This window comes from Erigeron canadensis, chromosome 6 (assembly GCF_010389155.1).
Source record: "Erigeron canadensis isolate Cc75 chromosome 6, C_canadensis_v1, whole genome shotgun sequence".
Lineage (NCBI taxonomy): Eukaryota > Viridiplantae > Streptophyta > Magnoliopsida > Asterales > Asteraceae > Erigeron > Erigeron canadensis.
Window position 1 is genome coordinate 41916416 of NC_057766.1, and position 11021 is coordinate 41927436.

General features: G+C 35.3%; 2 protein-coding genes and 1 non-coding gene across 3 annotated transcripts; all 3 read right to left on the reverse strand.

Moving 5' to 3' along the window:
• Positions 1–1905: 1905 nt before the first annotated feature.
• LOC122602831 (probable methyltransferase PMT23) lies at positions 1906–7766 on the reverse strand. The gene is made up of 8 exons (XM_043775433.1): positions 7243–7766; positions 5718–5867; positions 4505–4775; positions 4297–4407; positions 3637–3808; positions 3312–3551; positions 2653–2847; positions 1906–2408 (listed from the first exon to the last, which is right to left on the reverse strand). Exons 1-8 carry the CDS (start codon positions 7690–7692, stop codon positions 2213–2215), a joined length of 1785 nt encoding a protein of 594 aa, XP_043631368.1. The 5' UTR covers positions 7693–7766; the 3' UTR covers positions 1906–2212.
• A 207-nt stretch (positions 7767–7973) lies between these two features.
• Positions 7974–8046, reverse strand: TRNAK-CUU. Its single transcript has one exon. It is a non-coding gene; the product is annotated as a tRNA-Lys (tRNA).
• Positions 8047–8527: 481 nt separating this feature from the next.
• LOC122602832 (ferritin-2, chloroplastic-like) lies at positions 8528–10800 on the reverse strand. The gene is made up of 8 exons (XM_043775434.1): positions 10465–10800; positions 9994–10077; positions 9833–9893; positions 9637–9724; positions 9305–9366; positions 9113–9178; positions 8944–9007; positions 8528–8855 (listed from the first exon to the last, which is right to left on the reverse strand). Exons 1-8 carry the CDS (start codon positions 10740–10742, stop codon positions 8806–8808), a joined length of 753 nt encoding a protein of 250 aa, XP_043631369.1. The 5' UTR covers positions 10743–10800; the 3' UTR covers positions 8528–8805.
• Positions 10801–11021: the final 221 nt, after the last annotated feature.

The following is an 11021-nucleotide window of genomic DNA, read 5'->3' on the forward strand; positions in this document are numbered from 1 at the left end:
ATTCAATGGTGTCAAGGACTGGTTGGTTCTACATAAAGATTGATTTAGACCTTTGGTTTTGTAGGGAGATAACTACAACAACATCAAATAATACATACTTATATTTAAGTGGTAAGTTTTCTTTGATACCGGAAAAAAATAAAAAGGAAGACACCTATTGAGAGAATTAAAAGCCAACTACCTGAAAGATGTTAATGTTACCATGTTCCCTGTAACTAAAATTGAATATCACAAAAATGTCTCGTTTAATAAGATTTCAATGATCATCAACCTTATGGTACCTATTAGAACTCTTTATGTTCCCGTGGCTAAATTCGATCCGACCCCTAAATTCCTTTCGTTGATTTAAAAGTGAATTGTCAATATATTATGTCAAGGAATTAAATGACATTATAAGAGTTGAATTCGGTACCTAAATATAACGTGGTTTGCATAGGACTGGTGATAAAAGCACATGGTTTGAATAAAGAATATTTCCCAACTAATTGAGATAAACTTTCAAAATAATACACCTTCGAGATTCGTTCTAGTCTAGCATGCTTATAACCACAAACCCTCTTAAACTAGCAGCCACCATCTCTAATTCTTTACTAATAGCCACTAGCAAATAGAGATTGCTACGAATTTGTTCTTTGCCTGGTATACTTATCCCTACGAATCTTGGCACCTCCTCTATAATTCTTTGGCCTATGTATCATTACTTAATTATTTTCGTCTTCAAATTTGTTTGAACCATGATTGCTATGAGTCAATGACAAGGTTCAATTGCTCTTCCCATCTTCATTAACCACACTCCTTTTATGTGTGAAGTTTAAGCACATATACTACATACAATTGAAGTTGTAAAGGCTCAATGCGCACAAAAGGGTTTAAGGGTCCTTGACTCCCCGTGAGTGAGGTGTGAAAGACTCATTGTACAGGACCGAGTTCCCAGCCTCATGAATGTAGAGACATTATATAAAAAGAATGTTAATACTAAATGTATCTATACATAAACATAACTACTTCAAATATAAACAAAGTTCTCTTCCATTCTTCAAACATCTAACATAGGTCAATTCCAACTCAAAGGCTTAAAGAGTCAATAGTTGATATATTTAATTTTTACTTTGCACGTCATGATGTGCAATTTCATATCTGACTTCGTGTTAACGAATAAAGATGAAAGAAAAGTGCAAGAGTTGTATAACCGCTAGCCTAGATGAAGGTCAGAGGCTGATAAAGAGTGTCTATAGTCCAGAATTAGTTTACTGTTGGCGGATTTTTGCTTTAAATCGTATTCTGAAGGCTAGGATTAAATTTTTAACAAGATATATACGGTCAATAAAGTCAAACAGCCAACACAAAAATTCCTAGGAGTTGGCTTACCGGTAATCTAGAAATGAGGATAACTCTCACATGAAGATGGAGGTTTAAAATTGAAATTCTACTAGCTGCAAATGTATTCTAAGAGTCACGTCCAGCTTAATAGAAGATAATTTATCCAGTTTTATGTACAGAAGGCACCTTAACCTCGTGGATTATTAGCCCGCCAAAGGTGAAGTACAACCAGGGTTTAAAAAGAAGAGTATATAGCCAATGCACACAGGCCTGCTTTTGAGTCAATACACTCTTAACAAAGCACCTAGACCGGCTATGAGTTGTGACTTGAGACCCTTGTGAGGTGGGCCCAATGCATGTTAATGTTAACATGCATTGGGCCCACCTCACAAGGGTCTCAAGTCACAACTCATAGCCGGTCTAGGTGCTTTGTTAAGAGTGTAAGTGTATTGACTCAAAAGCAGGCCTGTGTGCCTGAGTTGCCAGCGTGCTATACACACTATGCATATATACATATGTAGCAATTTTTTATAAATTTCATAATATAATCATGAAAGAAATCCCCTAAACTATCATTACAAAGTATTTCAAGTAATGTAAAACCTTTTCTTTTTCTGCAAAATTATACAATATATAAGAGGTTTCGTGATGTATATCAAAATCTCAAACAACTGTAAAAAAAAATAACCCCTCCTCCATATCCTTCGCTATTCTTTTAACGGCTAATGAACATATATCTTACACGGACAACTAATTTGACTGACATTTAATATAATAAAGAAAAACTGTGAAATTTTTTCCTCTTTGAGCATCGGGAATTAACATTTCACCTGCTCTATAAATTAAGAGAAAGAAAACTAGGTAATACATGAAAGAAAATCAGAAAAGTTGTTTACCTTTCAGATTTGGGACGCCAAAAACCTTTCCTGCCAACGAGAAAATGTTTCTGATATAAGGTGGTTGACCAATGTAGTGAACGCAGAATAGGCTTCACGTTGTTTAACATTTCTATGGTATCTTCAAGTATCACAGCCCCACCTGGTCTTAATACACGATCCATTTCAATTGCAACATCCACCAAGTCACACCTACAAGTTTATTCGCAAAGTAAACATAGATTTGTCATGCTATAAATAAACGTAACAAGTAGCTACAATAAATTGTTGACACAAACACAATTGTAGAAACAATTGGGGAGACATAATTCACTTTCTCTAGGTGCTTTGTTAAGAGTATGACGAATCTATGTTTACTTTGTTAAGAGTACAATAAATTGTTGACACAAAGATGAAAATGAAAATTCAGAAGATGGCGAGTACAAAAGTTATATACCTCTGCGTTAGGTTGCCAAAGAGGAAACTAGCATGCAAAAGATCATACGTTCTGGGATAAGTATTCAGTGATTCGCACCAGTCATGGTAGATACCAATCAACCCTCTGTCAAATATTAAAGGCAATGTATCTGGTCCATCAGCAGGCACGACATTCATTACCCATAGAGGTAGATCAGTCAAAGCAGCGGCAAACCTGTCAAAAATCCACACATCTTTAGACGCAAAAATTAGAGACACTAGAGATAGAAATTTAGACCTAGGTTTATGTGTTCTTTCTACTTGGCATCAAGTATAAAATAAAATAGAGTTAAAATGAAAGGGAAAATGTTACCCATAGTGTAACTTTTAATGCATAAAACCTACTTAATAATTTAATTCAGAACATCAGTGTATTATTAAAATGATGTACTATCGCAATTATATTTGACACGCTAATTGTCAACATCAATGCTACCCAATCCCGCCATAAGCGGGTTATGGGGATTTGACACTAACTGTAATTAAGTTATATTTGGGTTTCGGGCGAGAAATATTTTGGTCAACAAACCCATCTTGTCCCATTTCGACCACAACAAAAATTTTCACCAATCCATCCCTTTTAGCACCTCTAGAAGAGATCCGTTAAATAATAGCAGCAAATCAGTAAGAATAACTAACCCTCCATAACCAGCATTCATATCCATTACATTCCTCACACTTGACCAGTTCACACCCAGGCCTCCTCGGTAGACACTTGCAACAACTTCAGACCAGTGTTTGCTATCATCAAAAAAGGTTCGTTCAGCATCTGGTTCTGCTGAAAGACTTGAAGGTTTGCTTGTGAGCCTTTGGGGCCAAGGTGTAGGCCATGTATATGTTAACGGAATTGCAGAAATACAGCCATCAAGGGGTGTATACCTAAAAGGAGATGAAGATGGCTATTATGATTATGTTTATGAAAACTATACATTTACTCAAATAGCACCAACATGCGTTTATATACCATGATGTTTTTAACCGGGTATTTTCATCACATAGAGGTGGATGGTTTTCTTTACGTGATTCACAGCAGAAAGAAGAATGAGGCTTCTCGTATATAACCAGCCCTATTCCTGATGAATCAACACTTTTAGAGACTACCTTCCAGCAAATAGCTTCAGTAAGAGCTACCATGGCTGCAAGAAATAGAAAAAACATCAATCAGCCAAAGAGATGACCAGTTTAAGCATAAACGGAGAAAGACTCAAGTAGAGTTGGCAAAATGCACGGCTTGGGCAGATTGTGTAACAGAAACAGCTTACTTATATCACAATGGATACAGACTAGGCAATATGGTTAGTTGGACCATTACTCTTTATACATAAATACATAATAAATGTGCTAATTCTGATTACAAAGAATTATTATAACAATGATAACCGAAACCTTCAAATAAAATGATTTTAGGAACCTGTTTGACCAGAACTGTTATTAAAAGATTATGTGCAATGGAACCTGTTTGACCAGATCCCCTTTAACCGATTTCTTTTTCAACGTGACATAAAACACCAACCCAAAATTGACCCATTCATCTTTAAATGGGTTGAATCCACCTCCAACTTCAGCAAGTCAGGTCTGGCTACCACAAGAAAAAGGCCAAGTTTAAGTTAAACGCTATACACACCGTCCCAGACTTTCTTATCTCTTTCATCATCGCGGTAGACTGGTGTTGCCGACCATATAAAAACTCCCCCGGGCCTTAAGACCCTGTTTAACTCCAACAATGGCTTTCCACCTGAGAATTCATCCACGAAAATTACAGTCTAATACTCATTACATAAAAAAACAATTATTTTTGGTGCAAACGAAAAACAATTATGATATGCCGTTACCATCTGCATCCCAGTGAACCCTGCATCGTGCACAGTGAATCAAATCGAAAGCGTTATCTGGAAATGTCAGCCTTTGTGTGCCAATTACTGAGAGAGTGGCAGGAATTCCTCGCTCTAGAGCAAACTGTATTTGAGCTTCATGTTCATCTTTTGGAGCAAATGACATGGTTATAACATCTTTGTCAAGCAAATAGCCACCAAAGCTAGCAACTCCACAACCAACATCAAGAATCACCCTTGTGCGCTTCCCCCAACTGATTTTTGGCAGGTTCTAGAAGAAACAAAAAAATCATAAATACAAGAAGGGGTGAAATCGTAATACAACTAGATCTGTATTAATGACTCAACAGCCAAGTTTGGCAATAAAACAACAAACATCTGTAAATACTAATGTGTATTTGATGTATTGGCCGATCACTATCGCATAAAATAACACAGCATACATATGGAGATGATGACCATAAACACATCCACCATAAAATAAGACAGCATAATAATTATATCAATGACCAGCAGCACATCTACCATAAATAAATAAAGGAAATTGTGTATGTTAAAAAAGAAAACTATGCAGCTTAAAGTGAACTACAAGATTTTAAAGATTTAAACTAAGAGAAGCAGCCTGCCAATGAATAAGAGTTATTGATATCTGCCATCCTGCCAATGAATAGCAGTTATTGATATCTGCCATTGCTCGACACCATAAACTCAAATAATATAAATCTAGATACTTATGCCAAAATTATTTGGTCCAAACATGTAAACTTCCAGAATAAGTCTATCCATGGACAATTGGAACATGTAAATGCAAGCTTATCAGTTATCACCATGTTGTTAACTACACCAACAAAGACAGACTTCAGAGTCGGGATTCATTAGACATGGGTTGCCTTAATAAGTCAGCCTTCTGTTTTTTACATTATGTGTGTTGGATTTCACAAGGCATACAAAATTGTCAGGGACCTTTACATTTCAGAATTATGAGTAATAATTTATACAAGATGTCAATAAACTCTATGTAAAGGCGTAATAAACCCAGGGGATGTATCCTCTCTTCCATGTGACACCAAATAAACATTTTTGGCTTACAATCATCTAACACTCAGAAACTGTAATGATCCAACTAGTTAAACATATATGCATAAACTACAGATATAGGGCTCAATTTGCTTCCCAAAAGAAATAATGATAACTTAATAGCAACATATATTACCTTTTCTATGTAGCGAATGTAATGATTAACTCCCTCCTTAAACTGGGTACCTCCTCCGGGAAAAAGAAGATAATCACCAGATCTTTTAACCCAGTTTTGTTCCTTCTTGTACTCCACAAGCTTAAGATGTGGGACATTGTTAAACCATATCTGCAAACCACAGAACGCCCAAATAAGCATATGAAAGACAAATATCCTTTTTGTGTTATGTAATATCAAGAATATAAGGAAAACACAAAATCTACGCAAACAGTTAACCATCAAGTGAACACATTTAGCAACAACCCGTTTACTGCTATACAGGACAGTAGAAAACAGGGGAATTGCATAGATCATTATATCGCCCCCTCAAACCTTAAAAAAATGCATATATAACAAAAAAACATATTTTAATGAGCATATACAAAATGCTTTTATAGCATATTTTGGGTATATAATTACAAGTGCAATTTATCCAAGGTTTCACATGGATATATGCATTATGCAGTTGCCCATCGATAATTTATATGATCCTGAAAGGTTGTGGGCTCTAATTTCATGGTGGACAATGTGTGGTTAATTGCTTTCTTAAGAAAAAAAATCATATTGATCCCCGATAAAAGTCACAACCTATATACTGAATAGCATTACATAGTATCGACGTCTACGTGACATGTGCAACTTAAGCTTGGAAAATGTGCAACTAGAAGCAAAATGTTACTTTACACACACATAAGTAACCCATCACTTTAAATAATCATCAAATATAGTTAAATATCCAATGTATGCAACCTTAATTAAAATAACAAACTCAGATGAATTTTCCAATATGAACTGACATTTGTTATAAACTAATGGATTAAAATAAGTTAACCTGCACGAGCAGGACTCTTGTTTCTATGATATAGTAATAAAAAAGGAAAGTCACATGGAATCTACAGAGTTAGTGAGTGCAGTCTGTGCAGTCCCATTTATTTAAGTAATGATAATAACAGGACTAAAATGGAAGTCCTAAATAACAAAAAGCCTACATTAGGTTACTGGCGAAAAAATCAATGGGTAAATTTTCAACAAAAATGCATGAAATCAATATTTATCTAACTGTAAATGTTTTGTGCCGTGTTGGCACAATAAGTTTAGACTTGTTTTTACCGTTTAGTAGTAGTATCATGTAAACGAATAAAGATTTTCCATCTCAGCTTACTCTAGGAAGTCACATGTAGGCGGCCTCTAGGTATCTATGTGACCGTTTTCAAACATTCTTCTCTCTAGCCACCCTCAAGATGTTTACCGTGATATTCAAACCTGACATCTCTCGTAACGAGGTCAGGCCGCACCTTAATGGTGGCCTAGTAGTATCATTTTTCCTTACTGCCCTTTTTTAAATACAAACTATCTCAACAAATGTATTCAAAAATCATAAATTGAACACAGATAACCCAAAGTGAATGAAATCAGCGATGTTAATATATAATAATATTTATTAATAATAAAGAAAATATATAGAAGAAATAAAAGCTTACCAAAGAAGCAAATAATGTCTCACCATATCCCTACTTTGAGGCCAAGGAACCGGAACTTTATAACCATCAGGCAGTGGAACTAAACACTTGAGGCTAGGAATCGGGCAATGACGTTCTCTATGTTCCATATGCCTTCTCGATTTCAACCTCTTTATCACTTTCCAGTTATCCAAACACGGTATGTAATCCACCGCCATAGGCCCCGGGCATACATACAGAAAACTATCATCAATATTATCATTATCATCAACAGGATCAGTATCAGAGGAATCTATAGATACAGATATATGATTAGATGTGTTTTGATGATCAGATGATGATGATGAATGTGGTTGCAGAGGAGGGAGGCGGTATGGCGGTTGAGAAGTGTTGGTGGTTAAGATGAAAACCGTGACGAATACGAGTATTAACAAGAGAGATGCGATGAATGGATATCGGCGTTCTTTTAGGAGGTTATGAACGGAAATCGCCATTTATTTGTCGGTGATCGGAGAGAAAGTGTGTTTGTGAATGTGAAAGTGAGTGTCTTTTTGGAAAGTGGAAGAGATTGCGGTAAAATAGTGTGACTATGGATTTTAAAATATAGTTAAAAAGGGCATTAAAAATTAGGACCTGAGATAGAGATTGATTTCGCGTTCTAGTTTTGACGATCTGAACGGCTACGATCATATGTTTGATGTGCACAAACTAGAAAAGATTGTAAATACTAAAGCAAGAAGTAGAGTAACTAAAAGATTATTAAAAAAAAAAAAATCGCCCACCGTGGGGCTCGAACCCACGACCACAAGGTTAAGAGCCTTGCGCTCTACCAACTGAGCTAGACGGGCTTTTGACTGTTTAATTTATAGATGACTTATATTAGTTGATCGTTTTCAAAACTGACACATAAAGTCAACAACTAATCTGATGGTAATTATGTATGTTGTGTCCCTGTCACTTGTTCGAAAGGAGTTTACGTAATTAGGTATAAAACATGTACAGGCAATGAGAGGAGTTCGTAGGTGATTCATTCCACTCATGTTATTCTCCACATCACAACTTTTTGGTGTTCTATGCTCCTTGTCTCTGTGAGTTGAGATGAGATTATAGAGTTCATTGATGGTATAATCTTTGAATTATACTTTGAAGGTGGGAATACACATTTTGGAGCGAAAAAAGTATAAAACACAGTTTGACACTTGATCAAGGAAATGTCAACCTGTTTATGCTTGTGTAAGCTAGTTGATAAGAAACATGAAGCATGTATTAAAGTATAAACCAGAACAAATTCAGTAAGCAATGACCATGATCTACAAACTCCATTTTCCATGGTCTACAAACTCCATTTTCCATTGTTTAACTTATTCAAATACCCAAATATAACCACAAACGACTGAACCCAAAAAGGCGTTCTTACAATTGAACCAAACTAAGTTCAAGATCTGTAACAAGCATAATACGGAAAACAAAACTATACAAATGCTCTCAAGTTTTAGCACTGATCAAAATGTTTATCGCTAATATTATCTCTGACCGTATCTCCTAGTGAGTAATGACCATAAGATAGTACCATTTATAACATTAGAAAACATGAGCACTTGACCTGGCTAAACAGCAGCACCTTCATTGAGCAGCATTTGATCAAAATGCCACACTCCTGATATTTTAAGAAAATTACTACTGATTAGCTTACCATATGATAGATAAACCTCAAAATTCAAATAAGAAGTTAGTAGTAAACTTACCATGTCCTTTGCCTATTCTTCTTAGCTGAGCAACATATTCAGATATCTTCTTAATCGCCTCAACCTTATATCACAGGAAATGATATCAACTCTCTCTCATGGAAAGAATGAGAAAAGACAACTACTCCATTGAAAATCAGAAACTATAACGTGAAATCTAGAATTCTACCTGTTCACCCAAGAACTCGCTTTCAACAAAATCAGCCAATTGCACATCATTGTTCTTGGTGGCCACCTGTTACCATCACATATCATAATTCAGTAACAAATATCCATTTTCCATTGAGATAATTAGCAATTATTAGTTGGTTTTACTTGTGACTAGTGAGTACACACAAAAATGCAAAAAAGTATGGTATACCGCATGGACATGTAGAAGTTTCTCATTTGTCAATTTCTCCAATGACAATGCAAGCTCCATAGCTATAAAACAATATTAATCATCATATAATTAAAAACAGGGATCAGATCTCAAGGGTTGAGCAGCACATAAAGCAACTCATAAAATTTAACTTCATATTATAAACGCACAAGTCACAAGCTACAAAAACTTGATGGTTAAATGTACATGATATACTAATTACTCTTTCACTGGACAAAAACTTGCTAAGAAACATATATATACATGATACATCTATACCACTATACCTTCACATTATTATAAAATTAAATATATAATAGCATGGAGCTTACCATAAAGTGCATCCCCTTTCTCAGCGTGATCAAACTCAGACAACGGCATCAAAATAGATTGTAATTTCACCTTACCACCACGTTTGTTCTGAAAGCATACAATTTCGATTAATAATAGAAAAAAATAAAATTCTGCGCCAAGTTCGCTAACATATGAAATAAAAACCAAAAAAACTGCAATGAAATGATCAAACACCTGGTATTCCATAAACTTTTCAGCATGTTCCCTTTCCTCTTCACTAGACTCCTTAAAAAACCTACAAGTAACAATATACCATCATCGAACCAAACATTCTCCCACTGATTTTCAGTAATAACTAGTAAAATAGAAATGACAATGATTACAGTTTAACTTACTTGGCTAATCCCTTGAGAGCTACATTATCTCTATCAAAGTAAGCATACATAGCATGGTACACATATGAAACATTGTACTCAACACTGAAACAAAACAGAAAAAGTTGAATTAAATTATCATCAATTCATTATTTAAAGAAAAGTCCCCATCATAATGATACTTTATAAAGAAAGACAGACATACATAATTAGTGAATTATGTTATATAACTTATCATAACCATAAAAATATCAGCATAGGATACCACAGTTAATAATTAAATATCATTTTCAGTCACCTATATCGATAACATCCAAAAATCATGATAGATATATTCTCGTCGACCTAATAAAAAATTATAAAATACACATATATTCTCTGAGGACTAATATCAAACACCTGGCATGCATCCAATAAATACTCACTAAATGTAATAATTATAATTATATATATATATAATTATGATAATGAAAGTGAAAATTATATGTATACTTGATCTGTTCATTGATGACGGATTCAGAATCATCAGCGTATTTCTGACGAGCAAGAGATTGTTGAGGAACAGTAGGAACAAGATTAAGCTCTTTTTTCACTTCTTCAAACGGTTCAAACACAACACCAGTTATCGGTTTGTTGTTTGAGCCGCCGCCTTTCGCTGCCGCACAAACGATCGCCGGAGAATGTGAAGCAGACGGAATTGAACGCGAAGATCCGGTGAGATTATCTCCGGTGCCGGGACAGAAGATAGCCGGAGGAGCTCTGAGAAGCATGATGACGATTTTTTTAAATAAAGAGAGTGAAAATTAGGGAAATGAAATGATAAGGAAGAGAAGAGGTGATGATAGATATATACTAGTATATAACTCAATCAATCAATTGGAGTGTGTAACCGTAGGATTGTGTAACACGTGGAAGGATGAGATTCATTTATCAGGCGGGCGCGTGGCTGGCTTGTGGTGTACTGTATTATGGTGTCTGCGCATTGCGACTGTGAAGTTGTGGGGATGATAAGTTATAAAGTATATAGCCAGATACTTTAACCGTATGGG